General features: G+C 39.0%; 2 protein-coding genes across 3 annotated transcripts in view; both read right to left on the bottom strand.

Annotated features, from left to right (window-relative positions):
- Window positions 1–9,252, bottom strand: part of OVCH1 (ovochymase 1) — a 72,638-nt gene extending 63,386 nt beyond the window's left edge. The window contains exons 1-7 of the mRNA XM_065930928.1: window positions 9,186–9,252; window positions 8,813–8,931; window positions 8,428–8,525; window positions 6,842–7,014; window positions 4,226–4,321; window positions 3,477–3,628; window positions 1,778–1,964 (exon numbers count right to left, since the gene is read on the bottom strand). Of these exons, the coding sequence (XP_065787000.1) occupies window positions 1,778–1,964; window positions 3,477–3,628; window positions 4,226–4,321; window positions 6,842–7,014; window positions 8,428–8,525; window positions 8,813–8,931; window positions 9,186–9,252 (892 nt within the window). The remainder of the gene's footprint in view (window positions 1–1,777; window positions 1,965–3,476; window positions 3,629–4,225; window positions 4,322–6,841; window positions 7,015–8,427; window positions 8,526–8,812; window positions 8,932–9,185) is intronic.
- A 3,559-nt stretch (window positions 9,253–12,811) lies between these two features.
- Window positions 12,812–23,208, bottom strand: part of TMTC1 (transmembrane O-mannosyltransferase targeting cadherins 1) — a 294,332-nt gene continuing 283,935 nt past the window's right edge. For both annotated transcript variants that reach the window (XM_065939883.1, XM_065939889.1), the window contains one exon: window positions 12,812–18,775. In XM_065939883.1, coding sequence (XP_065795955.1) covers window positions 18,635–18,775 — 141 coding nt within the window. In that variant the 3' untranslated portion in view covers window positions 12,812–18,634. The remainder of the gene's footprint in view (window positions 18,776–23,208) is intronic.

Below are 23,208 nucleotides of genomic sequence, written 5' to 3'. Positions count from 1 at the left end.
ACAAAGGAGGCCAGAATATACAATGGGGAAAAGACAGTCTCTTCAATAAATGGTTCTGGGAAAACTGGACAGCTACATGCAAAAGAATGAAATTAGAACACTTTCTAACACCATATACAAACTCAAAATGGATTAAAGACCTAAATGTAAGACCAGAAACTATAAAACTCTTGGAGGAAAACATAGGCAAAACACTCGATGACATAAATCAAAGCAAGATCTCTATGACCCATCTCCTAGAGTAATGGAAATGAAAGCAAAAGTAAACAAGTGGGACCTGATTAAACTTAAGAGCTTTTGCAGAGCAAAGGAAACTATAAGCAAGGTGAAAAGACAACCCTCAGAATCGGAGAAAATAATAGCAAATAAAACAACTGACAAAGGAAGGATTAATTTCCAAAATATACAAGCAGCTCATACAATTCAATATCAGAAAAATGAACACCCTGATCAAATAGAGGGAAAAAGACTTAAACAGACATTTCTCCAAAGAAGATTTACAGATGGCTAACAAACACATGAAAAGGTACTCAACATCACTCATTATTAGAGAAATACAAATCAAAACTACAATGAGAAATTACCTGACACCAGTCAGAATGTTCATCATCAAAAAGTCTAAAAATAATAAATGCTGGAGAGGGTGTGGAGAAAAGGGAATGCTCTTGCACTGTTGGTGAGAATGTAAATTGATACTGCCACTATGGAAGACAGTATGGTGATTCCTTAAAAAAAAAAAAAACTAGGAATAAAACCACCATAAGACCAAGCAATCCAACTCCTAGGCATATACCCTGAGGAAACCAAAACTGAAAAACACACATGTATTCCATTGTTCATTGAAGCACTATTTACAATAGCTAGAACATGGAAGGAACCTAGATGTCCATCTACAGATGAATGGATAAATAAGTTGTGGTACATAAATACAATGGAATATTACTCAGCCACAAAAATGAATGCATTTGAGTCAGTTCTAATCAGGTGGATGAACCTAGAACCTATTATACAGTGAAGTAAGTCAGAAAGAGAAAGCTATATACTGTATTCTAATGCATATATGCAGAATCTGGAAAAATGGTACTGAAGAATTTATTTACAAGGCAGCAATGGAGAAACAGACACAGAGAACAGGCCTATGGACTTGGGGAGGGGGAAGAGAGAAGGAGATGTATGGAAAGAATAACATGGAAACTTACATTGCCATATGTAAAATAGACAGCCAACAGGAATTTGCTGTATGGCTCAGGAAATTCAAACAGGGGCTCTGTATCAACCTAGAGGGGTGGGATGGGGAGGGAGATGGGAGGAAGTTTCAAAAGAGAGGGGACATATGTATACCTATGGCTGATTCATGTTGAGGTTTGACAGAAAACAGAAAATTGACAGAAAACAGAAAATTCTGTAAAGCAATTATCCTTCAATTAAAAAATAAATAAATTTATAAAAAAAGAATCTTCTAGTGAGACTATTGTCAAAAACTATTTTAAAATCTCATAAGTACAAAAAACATATTTTGTGAAAATCTACATGACCATAAACTTAACAATCCTGTTGATGTTCAAGTTAAATTGACAGGTATCATTGTTCATGAAATCAGAGTTAAAAATTTATATACACTGGAGTAGGAACAAAAATTAGCCATATTCTTCTCATTTTAAAGCTTATTTCTGATTATATCTGCAACATAGAGTAACGATCCTTGAAATAGGCATGATCATTTTTTTTTTGAGTTACAGTGGATGAGGAAGCAAGAATCCACAGAAATTACACTCACCTGTCATGGTCTGTGTGATAAAATCCATCAACACAAACACCTTGGAGAAAATGCCAGGTGATGCCTTTCTCTGCTTATTTCTGAAAGGATTCCAAACTCTAGTGCAACCAACTGCCCAGGAAGTTATCCCAGCAAGAACCCAGGCTCCATCATCTCTTCTACAAACAAGTGGGCCTCCAGAGTCTCTCTTTTATGGTAGAGAAAGTGGAAATTTTAAAACAGTTACAAGTTAAAAATGTTTTATCAGGTGCAGATCAGCCCTCATCTCAGAGAGAGAAGTAGTAGAAGCATAAAAACTCAATGGTCATTATTCATCAACATTCTGTGTTCATCATTTTTGTTTCTCCATCATTGGTTTCAAAGGACTATCCTTTTATTCACATGTAAACTCCTTCCACTCACTTTATGCACTCTTGTCAAACTAACCCTTAATTTCTCTCTCCCTCCTAGTTTTTTGGGAACAATTCAAAATCAATGGAAGAAGGAGGGAGAGTTCACAAATAAACGCTTAGATACTTCACAGGTAATGCTTCCACTATAGCATCCTAGGGAAGACTGGATCACATTCCAAGCTCGCAGTACCAGTTAATAGAACCCCCAAGTTCACGCAATGGCTCAAGGCTTTTAAAATAGAGTGCCTGGGAAATTTATTTTGTCCTGGGGCTATATATAAAGGATCCATTGGTTCTCACACTAGAGGATAAAGGAACCACACTTTCAGGATCTTTTCTTTAATAATTCTTCATAACAATGTGCTGCTTTGAAAACACATGCCAATTGGTATCAGATTGAATCCTCTCAAAAGGCACAGAATTGTTTGACAACTTTATCCAGAAAATACTTACCTGTGAAGGATGAGATAGTAAGTCTACCTATATTCCAATTTACAAAGCAGAATAATCGTAAATTTCTATCTCCTCCCTACCAAACTCTCCCTGGCCCTTATTCTGTCACCCCCTAGAAGAAAAATTAAACATTTTCCCAACAGAAAATTTTAGAGAGCTCCCCATGGCAGTTTCAAGCTGCTTGTTGGCAAAGAATAAAGACTCCCTGCTCCTCCATTTTAAGAAAAACAATTATAATTAAAACTTAAAGTTCACATCTATCACAAACTGGCCTCCCTTTCCTTTCTTGTCAGAGTTGGTTTTTTTTGTGAAGTTGTGTTGGCCTTAGAATGTTTCCATATACAACATCTTTTACCCCGCAGTTACTGTAGCTATGCTATCTTTGGTCAAACTCTGTGTAAACATTGCTTTCCTCACTAAAGCTTGAGAAAAGTTAAAATGTTTAACAAAAGGTAGAATGAGAAATAATCACAGCTAGCCTAATTCATTTGCCAAAGTGGTCATCTTGTTTGATTTCGTTAGGTTGGGAATGTTGAAACCATCTTCCCTGCCTGACCTCTTCACGTCCCCACAAGGAGGTACAAGGGGTAAGAATGCACATGGGACAGAAAAGAACTCTCTCAGCTCTGGTCAAGGAAAGTTTTTCAGTGGAAATCAGAGGGAAAGATGAGGGAAGAGCGAAATCTTAAAGAAGTAACCCCTCAAGAGCAGCCCAGAAGCCACTCTCATCCACGTGATAGTGGGTGAATAAAAAAACTGGTCTGGTCTATGCTAGGAGGAATAGAGTGCTGCAGTCACAGGGTCACAAAGAGCTGGACATGACTGGGCGACTGAACAATAACAATGCTTATTACCTGGCAGGCATCCTTTGCCCCGTCAGGAAAACCGGCGCACAACACGTCCCTTCCCAGGGGAGGAAGGTTCATGCCCCTGAGCAGGGTACCACATGTTCTGTCATCCATGATGGGAACTTCCACTTCTTGTAGGATATTTGAATATTCTGATGCTGTGGAGAAGGGACTGGTAAGTTGGTCAACAACTGTCCCCACTTAAAGAAACCAACAAGAAGCTTACAAGTTTAGAATTGGTAGATGTTTAACCAAAATGTAGAAGTAATTTGTTTTTATACTCTGAATGATATTTTTCCCGAAAATCTTACACTAGTGACAAAGGGCTTTTTTAAATCAGATTTTTAATGTAACATAGGCAATTGTAGCTTCTCTGAATATATGTTTAAATGTTTCCTCAAGAGGAAAACTTTAGTCAGTAAAAGCGATATTTTGTAATGTTCTTTGCTTTTTAAAAATCACAATACCGAAGATAAGGAAGCTGAACTATTGTTACTTTACTGTATTCTTCTTCAACTATTTACTTCCTGTTCCTGACCCTGATACACCTAACCAAAATGGCAGCTGGAGGAATTTTATGTAGAGCCTTCAGTATAGCCATTTTTGGTGAAGACAACCAGAAGTCTTCCCTGAGTTAGAACACAGAGAGGATAAAACAAGGATAAATGTATTATTTAAGACCAACAAAATTCCTGATTCCAATGGGCATGTAAATAAGCCTAGAAGAAATATTACATTCTTTTGATGTCTCTTACTCTCTGAAGTCTTGCCCCATCCACTGGCCATGCAAAGAATCCCTTCTTCAAATTTATCACCTCTATGGGGAATACAGATTGGCTGAACAGTAGTTCCTGAAAAAAAACAACAATAACAAAAAAATCATAAAAGTCACAGACAAGTGATCCTAAATATATTTGGAAACTGACATCTGTTTGACATCATAGCTTCCACAGTTTCTTCCTAAATGTAATTAACAATATTTTAAAGGTTTTTTTCTCTCTCAAAAGAACTATCCCATATTTATAGAAATTTAGAAAGTGCAAATAAAGGAAAACAACTCACTGTTAAAAGTACCAAAATGACCTTCCCCAACTACCAGCATTTTAGGATGTGCCCTTGTTCTTAAGGGGCTTCCCTCATAGCTCAGTTGGTAAAGGATCTGCCTTCAATGAGGGAAACCCCAATTTGATTTTTAGGCCAGGAAGATCCTCTGGAGAAGGGATAGGCTACCCACTCCAGTATTCTTGGGCTTCCTAGTTTTCACTTCACTTCTTCTTAAGGGATAGTTTTTCACTCAAGTAATTGAGCACAGTTATGTGGCAAGTAGTCCTCTAGCCCTCAGTAAATTACCAGGAAAAATTCCTGCCCTGACAGAATGTAGATCTGAGCATGAGTGAGTGTGAGTGAGAAAGAAAGAGAGAGTGAGTGAGTTTGGGGTGAAATACAAGCAATAAATCTAATAATTTAGCTATTAGGTAATATGTGCTCTGATTTTTCCAAAAAATCAGGAAAGCATAAGAAAGATGAGAAGTCTGGGGATTAGGGAATATGGCAAGGGAGATGCAATTTGTAAAATGGCAGTCATGCCAAGTGCCATTGATCAGAGCCTTGAAGAAGCTGAGGGAAGAAATCAGGCAGTCATCTCTGTGGAAAGTATCTGAGGAAGAAAAAAACGAAATGGAAATTTCCTGCAGTGGCATCATGTCATATATGTCTGAGGAACAGTGAGGATTCTAGGATGTCTGGAGCAGACTAAACAAAAGAAATTCTAGTAAAAAATGAACAAAAAAAGAGGTTGGCTACAGGGTTAGGATGCTGACTGATGTCAGCTAAGAAGCTAAGAACACTGATTTGCATCTGAGTGTAATGGAGAACCAGTGAAGTGTTTTGAGCAGAGTAATATAATCTGATTTACATTTCAAAAGTATTATTCTGGCTGCTGGGTTAATAATAAAAACTAGGGATGCAAGAGAGAAGTTGGAGATGATTCAAGAGACCATTCAAATTGACCCAGGCAAGAAATGATGGGAGCTTGGAGCAGGGTGTAGGAGAGGAGAGGGTGAGACAGAAGCAATAGAATTTTTCTGATGGATTCAATATCAAGTGTGAGTGAAAGAAGAATGAGCAATGAGTAAGGTCAATCAATGTCTCTATTTAATTCAGCTATTGTTACCAATTCCAACTATGTTCTTAAGTTTTATTGACTCCATTTCAAGTCTTCCTTTTCAGTTAATATTTTCTTGTTCTTTAGTCATTTTTGATAGACTTTACTTATTTAAACTTAAAACTTACTTTGTAGTATGTATATCATTTTAACATCTGTAATCTTGGAATGTCTGATTCTGGTTGATGTTACTTTGGACTCTGGTGCTTTCTCTGCAAGCAGCTTTCTCTGCATGCTTTTTAATTGTGTGTGCTCTCAATCATTAAAGCTTTATGGGAGTACATTCAAGCTGAGATTTAAGGTTTATGTCTTCAAAGAGAATTTACTACCTTTGCTTCTGCCAGAAACCCAATTACTCACCTGAAACAACTTTAAAATCTTGGCTTAGAGTTTTGGGGACAGGTAATGTGAATGCCAGCTTCAAACCTGAATGAAGGCTAGCTCAGCAAAATAGATATTTCTGAGAGTCCTCCATCCAGAGCCAAGGTTCAAGCAGGTAAATTTTCCTTATTCCCTCATTCTATGTGGCATATTTTCCTGTCTCTTTCCCTCCATCTTTTAAAGTATCACCTTTCAAGAAGTCCCAGGTTACATACATGGGAGGTTCCAAACGAACTCTCTGCTTCCACATCCTACTCCCACGCAGCCTCCTTGCAAAGATAGTTAAGGTTATAGGTTCTTGAAGATCATTTAGATGCTTCAATGGCAGTCACTTAACTTCAGTGTCTGGCTAACTCCTTGAATTTGTTCTCTTTCATTGTTTTTGGTCACTGAACACTTCCCTTTCCTGTATTTTTTTAAAGTAGGCTTTTAATATTTTGTACAGAATGCTTAGATTATCTGTACTGAGAATGGTGTCAAATATCTTGTCCATAATAATGACAGAAAGGAGAAATCTGAGGACATTTTCAAATGTCCCATACTCCTAGGTTAGAGATGAGTACAGGTAGATGGTCTAGAATATTGCCCCCAGCCAAGACACTGGAGTACTTAAAATGCTGATTAAGCATACATAAGTTGTGGCTGGTACTTATAGCCTGTGCAGTACTTTTTATAGGCTATAGATTAAACAAAATTATTTTTAAGGAACAAAATTTAGCTATTCTAATATTACTAGATATATATATACACAGAAAGTGAACTGGTAAAAATTAATAAATATAGCTTTTTCCATTACATCTTTTGAATTCTAACTATCCCTACTTACCAAACTTGACTTTGAGTTTTAGATACAGCAGTGCAATATTAAAACTCATATACCCAAGTCTGTTGTATTCAGGATGGATAATAATTTTTGAGACAGGAATATTCTGTTCCTCCTTATCCTTCTGAAAGAGGTTGTACTCCCCAGCAGTCACTGTCAGACTCTTAATTTGCTTCCTAAAACCAAACAGAAATCTTTCAGTAAGTATAATCCTTTCCTCCAGGAAAGACTGTCTTGATTTCATGTAATTAACATGATTAATATATCTGTAGGGATTTCCAAATCTTAAAAGAAGATGTACTTTTATTAGTGATTATTACTATTGTTATAATTTCTATAAATTGTAGCTATCTATAAAAAGTCATGGTTTTCAATCATGGAGTGCTTACATTCTGTGAACTCTTTCTCCTATTGTCACTCGTCTTTCTGCATAAAGTATTCAGATATCTTTTGTACATAAACCAGTCTCTCTCTCTATATATATGCTCTACCATTTTAAACAAGATATAAAAGTTGTTCCTACTGTCCTTTTTCTCCTATTAGCACCCTCTTTTAATAGTATTATTCCCTCCTAATTACTGAAAAGAAAACTAAGATCATGGCATCTGGTCCCATCACCTCATGGGAAATAGATGGGGAGATAGTGGAAACAGTGTCAGACTTTATTTTGGGGGGCTCCAAAACCACTGCAGATAGTGACTACAGCCATGAAATTAAAAGACGCTTACTCCTTGGTAGGAAAGTTATGACCAACCTAGATAGTATATTAAAAAGCAGAGACATTACTTTGCCAACAAAGGTCTGTCTGGTCAAGGCTATGGTTTTTCCAGTGGTCATGTATGGGTGTGAGAGTTGAACTGTGAAGAAAGCTGAGCACCAAAAAATTGATGCTTTTGAACTAAGGTGTTGGAGAAGACTTTTGAGAGTCCCTTGGACTGCAAGGAGATCCAACCAGTCCATCCTGAAGGAGATCAGTCCTGGGTGTTCATTGGAAGGACTGATGCTGAAGCTGAAACTCCAATACTTTGGCCACCTCATGCGAAGAGTTGACTCATTGGAAAAGACCTTGATGCTGGGAGGGATTGGGGGCAGGAGAAGGGGACAACAGAGGATGAGATGGCTGGACGGCATCACTGACTCGATGGGCATGAGTCTGAGTAAACTCTGGGAGTTTGTGATGGACAGGGAGGCCTGGCGTGCTGCGATTCATGGGATCACAAAGAGTTGGACACGACTGAGCGACTGAACTAAACTGAACTGAGATTATTAAAATATTGGCTCATCAATTTAACATTAGATGTTAATCCTTTATTAGAATCAGTAACCATCAACCCACCCTCCACTAACTCTACAAATCATAGATTATGTGTGGAATCTTTGAGGTCTCGATTAGTAGAGTAGAAAGCACAAGAAATCTTATGCTACACACAAGTGTCTGGGAATCAGGAAAGTCAGTCAGTAGGTGGACCAGATGGAAAAAATTAAGAGAGGGACTAAGGTTGAACCCTGCATGGTATTTAGGGCATTGAATCTCCCAGTCCAACTGCCATGGATCAAGGTTTAATAAGTAATAGAAATCCACAACTTACTCATTGAGGCTAATCAGGCAATGTGCCGTTGTAACAACCAGATCATCTTGAATCAAACTTCCTCCACAGAAGTGATGTCCACCTAATTTCAGGGAGACCTGCCCATGAAAAAAGTTAGGAACACAGCTGATATACATCTCCACATAGATGTCATCTCCTTCAGAAACATTTGAAATCAACTCTTCTAATATGATGTCACATTAAGATACTGATACATTCAATAAATTGGTTAGTAAGAGATTTCTTCTGAAGCAAACTTTTTGACAGTGAGGTCAAGTAGGGGTCCATAGAAAAACTACCTGTTAAGCTGGAGTTATGGTATCTAAAAATAGGGAAATAATTCAATATTAGCTCATGAAGAAATCAATGTCTTTATCACACTCACCTGCCATGGGTGTCCACCAACTGTTGAATTTCTCCAACTACTAATTCTAGAGAAGAACCCAGATTCCAAGACAGTTTCTATACTTTTCAAATCAACTGCACGAATTCCGTACTTCAGCCCTGTATGGGAGAGCATATGTGTCACACACACACACAGACACACACACACAGCTTCTCATGTCAGGGTTCATTGTATCAAGACTTCCACTCTGGGGTTTTATTCTGTCAGAGCCAATGTTCACTCAGCTGGAGGCTACCCCACTTTCTCAAAATATCCCCGACCTGAGACTGTCCCACTCACACCTCATTGACTAGCAGTTTCCGGGCGACTCTCCCTGCCCTCTGCAGCCTGAGCTGCCTCAACAAAAACAGACCTGGCCCCTGAACGAGGCCCCTCTCCCTCTGGGAGGGATTCGGGGCTTTCCCTGGGAGGGTGGGCATGGCAGAATTTAGGGGGAATGAAAGCTACTGGAGAACACAGGCTGCTCTGAAACAGAGTCACTGGGTTTTAAGTTACTTCCACTTGGTTACCTTTCCTTGGAGGAAGATCTTTAGCTCAAGCAAGGTTAACAGATGTGCCTAAAAACTTGAACTCCAGAATCTAAAGGATTTCAGAAGAAAATTCGGCCCAGGCACTGGGCACAGCTGGCCGTTGTCTTTGTGGGCCCGGGGGGTAATGAAGGCGCCCAGGACGCGGCTCACCTCGGCCGGGCGGGGAGTGGACCGCCAGCACCAGCAGCAGCAGGAGCGAGCCAGCCCCGGGCAATGCCCGCAGGGCTCCCTCGCGCGGCGACCCGTCCATCTTCGCCAGACGCAGGCGCCGCGAACCCGCGAAGAGAAGCGCTCCGGCCTCACGGCTCTGAGCTCCCGGAAGCGCCCGCCTACGTCACTCCGTCCTTCCGAGCCGGGGGCAGGGTGGGTGGGGGGCGCACAGGTGTCCCTCCTCAGGACCAGCCCCGCCGCAGCTGCTCTGCGGCCGCCCAGGTGTCATCGCGTCCCCGCCATCCACCCCTGCAGACAGGCGCGAGGGAACCTTGCAGGCGAGCCAGAGTAAGATGCAGGAGATGCTAGGACAGATGCGGGACCAAGGGATCAATGGCCTAGAATGCTCGGCGCAGCTGATTTCTGTTCCCAGTCAGGGAGTGTGGCCCAAGTCCCAGGGTCAAGGAAGCTGGGTACCCATGCAGGACATAGATAGGCAGGCTGACCCTGAAAGGAGGAAGACTCTTGGAAGTTTGAGTATTAAAGATCCCACCCAGCTTCTAAGAAGCTCGTTGAAGATGTTGACACTCCCGAGTTTTCAAAAGCACTGGATATGAACCATCAGGTTTCTGCCCTATTCCTTTTCTGGGTGTCAGTGTTATCATCAGCTTCAGTGGAATGGACCAAAGCTGTAGGATCCAGCATTTAAGATTATTAAAATGAATTCACTGGCATGTCAGCATTTATTCAATCAATATTATTTTCTAGTAAGTAGTAAGTAATTTGTAACAAAATAGCTTGAGGTTGGGAGAGGAATAAAGCTGGAATTAGTCATTGATTTATAATTTATCAAAAAATGAGGACAGAGTTAAGTGAACACTATATATATATTAACTAACCTAGACACCCAGGCCCAATTGTCTCACCTCTGTATAAAATAGAAATAAAAGCTCCTTGAGGTAGAAGGGTAAACAAATTAGGGAGACAAGTGGTAGGCAGAAGGACAGGAAAAGAGATGGTCAAAGTGGAGGGAATGCAGGTACAGAGACGGGCAGGTGACAGCTGAGAGAAGATGCAGCAGAAGGTGAACTGGGAACCTTGGGCAAAAAGCTCAAAGAATGGGATTGGCACCCAAACTTAGACATACCATCTCAAACCTTTTTGTTTCATGAACCTGAAAGGAGTTTCTGTGATCTTTATATCTCAAGTCTTAGATCACCGAAAAGCTCTAGAGCTGCACTATTCAATAGAGTAGACACTAGCCATATGTGGTTATTCAAATTAATATTAGCTAAAGTAAAAATTGAGTTCCTCAGTCACACTAGCTATACCTTAAGTGCTCACCAGCCACCTGTAGCTAGTGGCTACCATATTGGACAGCATGGATACAAAACACTGTCATCATCATATAGTTCTGTTGGACTGAATTGTTTTTGAGAGTAGCATCGTTTTAAGCAAATACACCTTGGATGACAGTTTGAGTAGATGACTCCTGGGTTTTGAGCTTGAGTGTTGAGGGAACACCGTGAGGGGGCTTGGTAAGGTAAACAGCTCTTTCCTGAAGATATACAACCACACCTGAGTTCTCCAGGGAATCTCCAGGTAGTAGCCCTCAACACGCTTATCTCTGAGTTTTGCTTTTACTGTAGGAATCCCACAAGTATTACCATAACCATTTGTGGCCTCAGGGACTCACTACTCTCCAAAAAAGCTCAGATCCTCCAAATGGACCCAAACTCCTCTTTTTTCTTAGCAAGAGAGGGTCATATTAAAGCTACTACAAAGCTCTTACAAAATGAGAGAGAAGGAAAGGAAAAATGCAAGTTGGATGCACAATGTTCAAGTTCATGGCTAACTTTCTCATGAAGCTCAGAAACCATGTCTCCTTGCAGTCTTGTACACATGGTACACACACAGCTTTGCAGGACCATTAGTGTTTTGTTTCAGACCTGAAGTCTCCATGGGGTTGGACATCATTTCCTGTTACAGCACAGCTCCCTTTGTTTCCAGAGTTCAACCTCCCAGCCTTAAGTGAGACCTTGTCCTTCTAATACAGAGGATTGTTCCCTTACAGCCCTAAAAAAAATAATGCCTTTCTATTAAATAGAAAAAGAATCATTCATTGTGAATTGCATATATATCAAAAGCAAAGTCATTAGTTTCAGATGTAAATTTGCTAGTAAGATGATGGTTTAAATATAAACTGAGTTTGTGGTGATGCTGAAATGGAAGTATTCTCTTATTTAAAGAAAAACCACAAAACTATAGAAAAGGAAAGGATGTCAAGCAGAGTGAGCCGGACTATCCCAAATTGGATTGAGAAACCTGCCTTGAATTTGAACATAATTTCATCAGGGCAGCATAATAGTGATCTGCTATTGGAGGCCTTCCAGGACACCTGGTGGATGCCCCAATTCCAAGGATAGTGGAAAAATTAGGAGTGTTAGGAGTTTAACCCAGGAGCAGTAAGTAAACCATGGCTACATAATGTTTTGTTTAAAAAATAAGTTTTTCCATTCCCCACTAAAACACTGGTCCAAACTCTAGAACTAGAACCCTCTCCCAAGTCCCACAAGGCCTAGGAATGGGCAGTAAAGTGATCATTGGTAACATTAGAAACAGCAATTTCCTTTGAATTTGTTGCAGGCACAGATTTCACTAGGATGCAGACAGAATGTGAAGGACGGAGATAGAATGAGTGGAGACAATTTATTCTGATAGTTTGGCTGTGAAGGAGATAAAGAGATGCGGTAGTAGCTAGAGATGAAAAGAAATAAAGGAAAGGTTTTTTCCAAGAGATCTTCATGGTGGCTACTGGTATCTGTGTTTTAAAATAGAACTGAATTGACAAGAGCCAGCAAAAGGAAGAAGTTAAAGAAGAAAAAGAAAGAGGTTAAAGAATGAAGTTCTATAAGAAGTGATATCCAGGGCCCAGGATCCTCTTTTTCCATTGTAGCAACAGGAGAGAGGGGAGAATTAGATGCAGGTAAGTTTGCAGAGTGCAGGATACTGAGGAAGTACCTGTTTTCTACTTTGTATTTACACCATCAAGAAAGAGGTGAAGACATCTCCTCAGGAAGATGAGGGGAGGGTATCTGGAATGGGTAAGTACTGAAATGGTCATTGTGTGGCATGAAAAGGACAGCAGGCACAGCGCACACAGAACAATGTGATGAATGAACAATGGGGGAAAGGAAGAAAGATGGTATTTTTTATTTTAAAAGTGGGCACCTAATGGTGACATAAATTTCAGTGGGTACTAACCACAGACCACTTGAGAGATTGAAACCAGACTTAATTATTTTCATCATATTTTATATAAAATATACATTTACATAAATTTTATTTTGGAAAGACCTAGGCAAAGTGTACACAATCAGACTTAAATGGGAGAAATCCTTTATGGGAGATATATTTCTAACTGGCACAGCAAAAGTAACAAAAATGTACATTTATATACAACTGATCAAAGCAATCTGAAAAACATGATACAAGTATTTCCATCTAACAAAAGGAAGGATGGGTGAGTCACAGCAAGTCAGCTGATTTCCACATTATAAAAGCAGAGGCCATGGTTTCTACAGATACTTTAATGCCTTTGGAGGAAATTTAAAAATATTTTTTTTTCCCCAGAAACAAAAAAATCACTAATTTTTACGTGTGAAAGTGTTAGTCACTCAGTCGTGTTCAACTCTTTGTGATCCCATGGACTGTAGCCTGCCAGGCTCCTCTGTGCGTGGAATTCTGCAGGCAAGAGTACTGGAGTGGGTTGCCATTTCCTTCTCCAGGGGATCCTCCTGACCCAGGGATGATCCCCTGGAGAAGGGAATGGAGACTGCAAAACAGGAGTATTTACCTCTGTCACATTAAAGTATACGGGCAGTTCAGTCACTCATAGGGTTCTGTGCTTTGCTGCAATAATTATCTTAAGAATTTCTAAAACTAAGAGCCACACTCAAGTTACCTCTTCAGAGGCAGTGGGCTTTCCATTTGGATTCGGGGACTCACAGAGCTTGATAGGTCCATAGAATTAACCACTCCTTTAACGCACGGTAAACGTGACTGAGACAATTGGTAACTTGTCCCGGGTGAGGCGACTCCTTTGTGGCAGAGCAGGACTAGATTCCAGATCTCCAGATTCTTGGATTGGGTCTCCCCTTCTATGGAGCAGCAAGACAACCCCAAAAGGACATTATGCACATTTGTATTACTTGTATCCACCATGATACAAATACACACCATGTGCACCACGGAGAACGGGAAAAAATGTCCTGGATTTCTGGACATAGAGAGCTCTTTTTAGTTTGTGGCAAATGTTGATCTAAACTTACAAACTAATAATGGCCCCATATTGTGATGATGCTAATTTTACCAGTTATGTGCCCTAAAGGTTTTAATGGAAAGGATCCTTGGTGATAAAATTAGAACATTTTTATATGAGCCAATTGATTGATACCAATTCTGTTGTGACATTATATTTTACTGATAATAAACCATAGCTTGATTGAAGTTATTTCATTTGTTTTCTTTAAGTTAGGTGGCTACTAACAGACAAAAATAAGGAAGTGCTATTTTTGTAAGGATTGCTCAACATACTTGTCACATCAGAAACTTCAAGAATAATCCTACAAAGTTATATTTCCCTACATTTTTGGCATTGTAACTTTTTATCTTATTCAATTGTAGCCTAAACATAAGATTTGACAGGTTTTTTTTTTTTTTACTCTTTTAAAATGTCAGAAGATGCCATTTAGATAGTTTTTGTTGTTATTAATGGGAAATGCCAACATACTCTTTTATCAAAGTAAATGTGATTTGGAAACTATGAAAAAATTAAACAAATGCCTATAACTACATTTGCTTTGAGTGCTGTTACTATAACCTATAGATTTATTGATCTAAGATACAAATCTATCACAAATCAGAGAAAAACATTGTAAAAGCTTATTGTAAGGAGTACAATTAAGAAATAATCAACAAAAGTTGACATGTGTAACTTAAAAAAAGAGATACGGGTGTAGGCATAAACTTAATGTCATGGACCCTTCTATGAGCCATAACAAAACATGAGTTTTATATACTGGACTCCTTGTCTGATACATGAAAATAGCAGGACCATTCTCCATCTGAGAACCAAGAGTTCTGTAAATATAAGATCAAATTATTGTCCTGTTGCCACAAATGCAAAACCACCTCAGCCAACCCACCTGTTTGTCAATCTTGGCATGGTAGCTTCAACTAACCAATTGTGCTGTAAAGTCATTGTTTGAAATTCTTTGGCTCACTTTAGTCTAAATTTAAAAGTGAAAATTGTAAGACTGTAAACATCTCCTGGTAAAAGCCATAAACTCTTATTAAAGGTTAAAACTCTTATTAAAGGTTAAAAGGTTAAAACTCTTATTAAAGCCTGCAGTGGTTCTCCAGCCTGGCTGCATATCAGAATCTCAACCTGAGCGGCCGAGGTCCAGTGATTCCCAAAGTGCACATGGTTATTTTCAAGTCCACTAGGGCCTAGAGCACCTGTGTGTGAGGGGTGAGATGTCAGCTGTCAGCTGAATGTGGCGTTTCAATTTGAGGGGCTTGAAAGGTTTGAAAGAAACAGTGTGAAACCCACATTTGCTTTTTACTCCTCCTCAAATTAGTTTTTCCAGTTGGTTTGTGTGCAAAGCTTTGGATTTTCTCATTCAGCCTTGCTGAAAAGCAGCTGCACCACCACTGCAAACCCCTACGCCAAATGAGGTCCTACGTGTTAGACACGTCAGACGTCTACATTGGGGGCTGTGAAGTGCTGTGGGGAGCTGGAATCCAAGTGCTGACAATCCTCTTTGTTTTGTGATGGGCTATAAAATAAACAGACCTAAAAGAATATATCTCAGGAGTCCCTAAAATAAAATTTCCTTTCCTTCAAGGTATTTGAATCTTTGGTTTAGCTCGCTACAGTTAATCAATGAACCATATTTCATGAATACCATTAACAGGTTGAAAACATCTGAGTCAGCTTTAAAATCCTGAATAATTCTTAAGGTTAACATAAGCTTGTAAAGTCATTCTGGTGGCTTCTATGTCAAAGGGCGTGTGAAAGGGCTGCCACTTATTGGAGAATCTGAAGGCAAGCAGAACTGGTTCTATCCTGGACAGACGAACAGGTTAGATAGACTGAGCCAACTCCAGCCTTGTTTGATGTTTCCTCCTGTCCTGGGCAAAATAGAATTGTAGGACCCTTGGTTAAAAAGTTACTAAGAATTTCAAGCAGAGCATCCAGTCAAGCACAAGGTGCATCTGAGTGCAAAACCCTGAGGCCTGCAGAGACCGCATATCCACAAAGCTGGTTCTGCAATTCCATCTCGGAAAGAGGCTACGAACTCATAGCCAAGCCTACTTTTGTTAAGGGAACCTGGATGAACTCCTTGACTAGCCAGGGCACCCCATTCTTATTTTGATAAGGATGAGTTCCACATAATATTTCATGTTATAAGAGCAAATAAAAAGTTATAAAATACACTTAATATCTTTGAAAAATAATGTGTGACTTACTTTTTTATAAGTACCATGCAACTATGAAAGCTATTTCATTGGCCACATCTAAGTGAAAGTATTAACTCAGGACAGAAATACCTGATCCAACAAGAAGTGCTTACTTCTAATGTTCAAAGAGATGCCAGTGTGCGCAGACAGAATGAGACAGTGACAGAGTGAGAAAGACAAAGAGAGGGAGGGAGGGAGAGAGATGGAGGGGTTGGTGGGGGGAGAGGGGAAGGGAAGGGGAGAGAGAGAGACACGAGACAGAAAACAGAGACAGATGGGGAGAGAGAAAAGCATCCAAAAGAAGGCAAAAAAAGTCTCCTGAAGGCCACGTGACCCTTTTCTCTCAGGAACTTTTAGGCTGTAATAGCCATTGCCATTATTCCAACAAATGTACTCTCATATCTTTAGCAACCCTTCAGATAAGGCATAACTGCTTTTCAAAATTTGGGGCTTGATCTTTTCCATTAACTTTCTAAGTATAAATTTTTGTTACTGATTATTCTAAAAAGTTTGTAATTAAAGTACTAGATATTGTTTTTAGCTAGGGTTCCATGTTTTTCATTTTGGGGGTGGAGTAGTTATTTTATAATAAATATTATAGTACATTTCTTGACCTTAGGACTACAGAAGTATAATTTGGGGAACTAAAAATATTTGAAATGAAATTTTAGATACATTTATGGTCTATAACATTAAGGACTATTAGAAACAGAAGATCATAGTTGTAATATATACATTATTGGATTACTGATACACACAAACATGTATGCTAAATTCCATAATCCTTCATATTTAAAATATTCCTGGCATCATCCCTTTCCAAAGAAATTTTTTTTCCTTTTATCTAAATTTACCTTGACAAAAAGTAATAATAGCAACACAGAGGCAGTGCTTTCTGCTTCTGGGGTTGAAAAGAGGCGGCAGGCTTCTTGCTCTGGCTGGAGCATGTGACATACGTGTGCCTCAAGCTACTAAATGTGTATGATACCTGGCTTGGCACCAGGAACAGCACTATCCGGAGTAGTTTTGTTTGTTTTTATTTAAGTTTATGATGAAAACCAAATGAGAATCACATATTCCAATTTCTTCAACTCCAAAATATATTACCACCCAAACACTGACGGCTGATTCCTAATTTCTTTAACTTTAGCAAGTGAATAATCAATACAAAATTTTTGAGGGACGGTGGAAACTTAATTACTTTGTAGTTTAGATTTATAATTTTTGTATGATCAGTTGTAAAAGCTGCTACTAAAACCACTATATACAGAGAAAAATGTGTGCATATATTAAATATTTTATAAGTTATGAAATAAATAACACTAAAAGACAAATGTCAAATTGTAAGTTCAACTTTGCCATCCATATCTTTTAAATATAAATATATATATTTTAAAATTATGAATTTAGATTTTCTTTCCTAGATTTTTTTTGAGCATTTTCCATGAAATATCCAAAATTCCAAACATAGAACCAAGAACTGCAGGTTCTAGCATTCATGTTTTAAGCACAAAATTCTCATTAGGCCTAGGAAGATCAATCAATAGAGCTTCTTTACACCCATTTAGAGTCTATGAAGATTTCTGTAATATACTGTAAATATTCCTCAATGATTAAATATATTTTCAAAAAATAATCTCTGAAAGTTAAGATAATAAAGTAGAACATTTCTCTCAATTAATATCTTTAATAATTCTCATGTAGAATATACTATTTTTTTCTCCACCAAAATAACAATATATTTGGAGGTGGAAACATTTATGATATTTAAAAGCACTTATGAAATCTTAGAGCAGAACCACTACTCCAATAATACTTGTAATAAAATTAAAATAATTTAAAACATTTCCATAAACAATCGGGCTACTAAGATCCTTGATTTTCCCATAGGAATATGAATACCCATACACAATTCCAGAAACTTCCTTATTGATATATTAGGCAATGGGAAAACAGCTTGTATCAGAGTGGAATTTAATTTACTTCTCAATAGGGCTCTAGCAATATCCTCAAAAGGATATAAGATAAAGCTGACTTAACAACAGCCTCTTTCCCCATATATTCCAGAAGGTTTTACAAAAACTGTGAGATACTCATTTTCAGTTCAGAAAATTAAATGAGCTACCTCTTGGAAGAATTTCCCAAATGGTTTATCCCAGAGGATTTATCCTCTCTGAAATATCTCATCTCATAAAGAAGAGATGCCATGCCTTCGTAGCATTTCAAGTCTCTATTTCTGGGAGGCTACACCAAGAAATGTCTACATTAAGAAATGGAATTAGGTTGAAAAAGCAGACACATATATGAAAGGAAATCTAGAATTAAAGCAAGAAAAAATTCTGTAAAATGTGCAGCTGCTGTTTTCCTTCCATCTCAGGTCTCCTAGCCCCTGCTTGCTCTTTTTTTCTTCTTTCATGGAAATGCAAGTCCCCAGCACAGCGTTACCAGCAGGTGTCCCAAAATGTGTCACCCTGAACTTGGAGTGACAGGGAAAATGCCATTGGTCATGCCCCAAGTGATGTGAAAGCAAAGCTTCCGTCACTTCTTCCTCTTCCAAAGACACCAGCACCGTCCCTTGAGACTGGGTCAAATGCTGCTACGTTTGGTTCTTTTCTCGAACTTCCTGTAATCTTTTCTCAAGGCGATCCAATTTGGCAAGATTTTCCTGCAGTAGTTTGCTGTCTGGAACCAGCTGTAAGGCTCTTTCATAATAAGTTCTTGCAGACACGTAGTTTCCCTGCAGAGAAAAAGAAAAGGGATAATTATGTTTTGATCCATCAGAATGCCTGCTTGAAGAATGGGGAGACTAAGAAACAGACCTTCTGGCCCATTTTAACATTAATGTCCTCATAAGGAGACCCTGTCTGCTTGTATAATTTCATCCTTATCTGTTGGTGCTCTTGGAGAATCCATTTGTTTAAGTACCAGACCAGATGGAGAATGTGAAAGATATGGGTTATGCCGTAAGGTTAAATGGCAGGAAAACAGATTTTCAATTCTATTAATGCAGTGCATGAAGCTATCATCTCAGTGTTCTCATAGGGTTAACACTACTCCTTTGTAATCAAATGGAACCAAAGCCCTGAAAATTCATAATTAGAGCGAAGGGAAGAAAGAGAAGGCTGAGTCCGGGGAAAGGGGGGTGTGTGAGAGAGAGAGAGAGAGAGAAATATTTTTGAGATTGCAAGAGTAATGATTAAAAACTAGATAGTTTAGGAATCTATTATACCTACTTAATGACAGTAAATATTTTAATCTTCACTTTAAAACATAAAAGCAACTTTTGCCTAATACAGGCTTTAGTGCAAATATGTTTTTATAAAATGAAGAGAACTGATAATAAATAATATGGAGTCAAATTTATCCCATACTCAAGATGTGACCATATATGTCTGCTGGATACTCTAAAGGTAGGAGAGAAGGCTTGTTGCTCCAGATCTGCTAAAGACCCCTGTCTCCACCCTCTATTGGTCCCCGTCTGTTTTGTTTTTGAATAAATTAAATATTTCAGTTTAACTGGCAACCACATGTGCCTGATCCCAGAAGGTCCCTGACAACAAGTCAGAATTATTAACTTTTTTCCCAGATTCTTTTCTGCCACTAAATGTATGCACTAAATGTATACACTAAATGTATGGCTGACTCTCTTTAAGATCTGTGTGCTGCCAAGTCTTAGCACTAAGATCGATAGAGATCTTTTCTATTCTAAAAAACCATGAATTTGTTCCATTTTATTCTCAGTTATACTTTAGAGACCAGTTACTCTCTAAATTTTCATTGCAACTTAAAATACTACCTCTTAGAGTAAAAGTACTATGTAGCAATATCAACCAATATTTATCGAATGCTTAAATGAACTACCTCCTGAGTGTCAGGACCTTAGACACCTGCCTGCCATATAATGAGCACTCAATCTGATGCCATCATTACTGTTATTATTAAACGACTGTGTGTATGTGTGTTAAGTTGCTTTAGTCGTGTCTGCCTCTTTGCATCCCTAGGGACTGTAGCCTGCCTCTCTCCTATGTCCATGGGATTTCCCAGGCCAGAATACTGGAGTGGGTTGCCATGCCCTCCTCCAGGGGATCTTCCCAATCCAGGGATCAAAGCTTCATCTCTTATGTCTCCTGCATTGGCAGTCAGGTTCTTCACCACTAGTACTACCTGGGAAGCCCATTAAATGACTATTTGTGTGTAAATGAGTAAACATTATTTCTTATGATATTCACTTGTCATATTGGTGAAAAGGAGAGTAAAAATCACAGAACAGGTAATTCTACATTGGGAATCTAGGCACTGGCATGTGCATAAATGAAAGTATTTCAGATTATTAACACTGATTCTGATAAGAGGCTAAACAGAATGCTGAACAAATAAGAACTTGGATTTAGCTACATGACTTTTTTTTAAAATTCAAGTATTTAATCTTCAGATTGCCTCTTGACGTTTCTTAAGCATAGCACATATATGCAGGCAAATGAACATCTGTGGCTCTCAGATTGCTCTCAAACTGTGTTCTTACTGTGGTTGATTTTGAAATGGTTTACCCAAGAGGTTTCTCTGTATTTAGGCCTCAGCCTGGTACCAGGCATCACCATCTCGGATCACCAGCTTTCTCTGTCTTTTCAACAAAATCTAGTCATAGAGTTATTTTCTCTCCCTCAAATTGCTCTTTTCATAATGAAACTGGAAACCTTTTTAAAGTATATCCCTTAATTCAATGTCCCCAATTTCTAAAGGTGTTAGGTGGGGAATTTGAATTATCCAATTTCTAGAACTGTGCTAGCTACTATAAAGGCCACTAGTCCCATGTGTCTATTTAAATTTAAGTTAATGATGATTAATTAAGAATTGAGTTGCTCAATTGCACCAACCACATTTTAAGTGCTCAATAGCCACAATGGGCTAGTGGCTACTGCCTTGGACAGTACATACATGGAGCATTTCCATCATTGAAGAAAGTTCTATTAGCCAGTTCCATCCTAGAAAATGCATTAATGTCATAAGGTAGAATTGAAAATAGTACTTGGTGATATGGCCCAGTTGGTGCAACTCTGATTCAATTCAGTTCAGTTCAGTGGCTCAGTCATGTCCGACTGTTTGTGACCCCATGGACTGCAGTAAGCCAGGGTTCCCTGTCCATTGCCAATTCCCAGAGCTTGTTCAAACTCATGGCCATCAAGTTGGTGATGCCATCCAACCATCTCATCCTCTGTCATCCCCTTCTCTTCCTGCCTTCAATCTTTCCCAGCATCAGGGTCTTTTACAGTGAGTCAGTTCTTTGCATCAGGTGGCCAAAGTATTGGAGCTTCAGCTTCAGCATCAGTCCTTCCAATGAATATTCAGGACTGATTTCCTTGAGGATTGACTGGTTTGATCTCCTTGCAGTCCAAGGGACTCACAAGAGTCTTCTCCAACACCACAGTTCAAAAGCATCAATTCTTCAGTGCTCAGCTTTCTTTATAGCCCAGCTCACACACCCATATGTGACTACTGGAAAAACCATAGCTTTGACTAGACGGACTTCTGTCAGCAAAATAATGTCTCTACTTTTTAATGTGCTGTCTAGGGTGGTCATAGCTTTTCTTCCAAGGAGCAAGTGTCTTTAAATTTCATGGCTGCAGTCACCATTTGCAGTGATTTTGGAGACCAAGAAAATAAAGTCTCTCAGTTTCCATTGTTTCCCCCATCTAATTGCCAGGAAGTGATGGGACCAGATGCCATGATCTTACTTTTTCTGAATGTTGAGTTTTAAATCAAATTTTTCACTCTCCTCTTTCACTTTCATCAAGAGGATCTTTAGTTCTTCGCTTTCTGCCATAAGGGTGGTGTCATCTGCATATCTGAGGTTATTGATATGTCTCCCAGCAATCTTGATTCCAACTTGTGCTTCATTCAGCCCAGAATTTTGCATGATGTACTCTGCCTATAAGTTAAATAAGGAGGGTGACAATATACAGCCTTGATGTACTCCTTTCCCTATTTGGAACCAGTCCATTGTTCCATGTCCAGCTCTAACTGTTGTTTCTTGACCTGCATACAGATATCTCAGAAGGCAGGTGAGGTGGTCTGATATTCCCATCTCTTTCAGAATTTTCCACAGTTTGTTGTGATCCACACAGTCAAAGGCTTTGGTGTAGTCAGTAAAGCAAAAGTAGATGTTTTTCTGGAACTCTCTTGCTTTTTTATAATCCAATGAATGTTGGCAATTTGATCTCTGGTTCCTCTGCCTTTTCTAAATCCAGCTTGAACATCTGGAAGTTCACGGTTCACATACTGCTGAAGCCTGGCTTGGAGAATTTTGAGTATTTCTTTGCTAACGTGTGAGAGGAGTGCAATTGCGCAGTAGTTTGAACATTCTTTCGGCATTGCCTTTCTTTGGGGCTGGAATGAAAACTGACCTTTTCCAGTCCTGTGGCCACTGCTAAGTTTTCCAAATTTGTTGGCATATTGAGTGTAGCACTTTCACAACATCATCTTTCAGGATTTGAAATAGCTCAACTGGAATTCCATCACCTCCACCATCTTTGTTCGTAGAGATGCTTCCCAAGAGATGCTTCCTAAGACCACTTGACTTTGCATTCCAGAATGTCTGGCTCTAGTTGAATGATCACACCATTGTGGTTTTCTGGGTCATGAAGATCTTTTTTGTACTATTCTTCTGTGTATTCTTGCCATCTCTTCTTAATATCTTCTGCTTCTGTTAGGTTCATACTATTTCTGTCCTTTATTGTGCTCATCTTTGCATGAAATGTTCCCTTGGCATCTCTAATTTTCTCGAAAAGATCTCTAGTCTTACTCATTCTATTATTTTCCTTTATTTCTTTGCACTGATCACTTAGGATGTCTTTCCTATCTCTCCTTGCTATTCTTTGGAGCTCTGATTATGAAAGTGAAAGTGTTAGTCACTCAGTCGAATCCGACTCTTTTCAACCCCATGGACAGAAGCCTGCCAGGCTCCTCTATCTATGGAATTCTCCAGGCAAGAATATTGGAGTGCGTTGCCATTCCCTTCTCCAGGGTATCTTCCCAACCCAGGAATCGAACCCAGGTCTCCTGCATTACAGGTACTTTTTTTACCATCTGAACCACAAGGGAAACTCCAGTAATAAAAAATGTATTATAGGTTTTCTGCTTCATCCATTTCATTTTAAATAGAACTTTATGAAA

This window comes from Muntiacus reevesi, chromosome 1 (genome assembly GCF_963930625.1).
Source record: "Muntiacus reevesi chromosome 1, mMunRee1.1, whole genome shotgun sequence".
Lineage (NCBI taxonomy): Eukaryota > Metazoa > Chordata > Mammalia > Artiodactyla > Cervidae > Muntiacus > Muntiacus reevesi.
The sequence above is the reverse complement of the archived record's forward strand: the minus strand, read 5'-3'. Positions and strand labels throughout refer to the sequence as shown.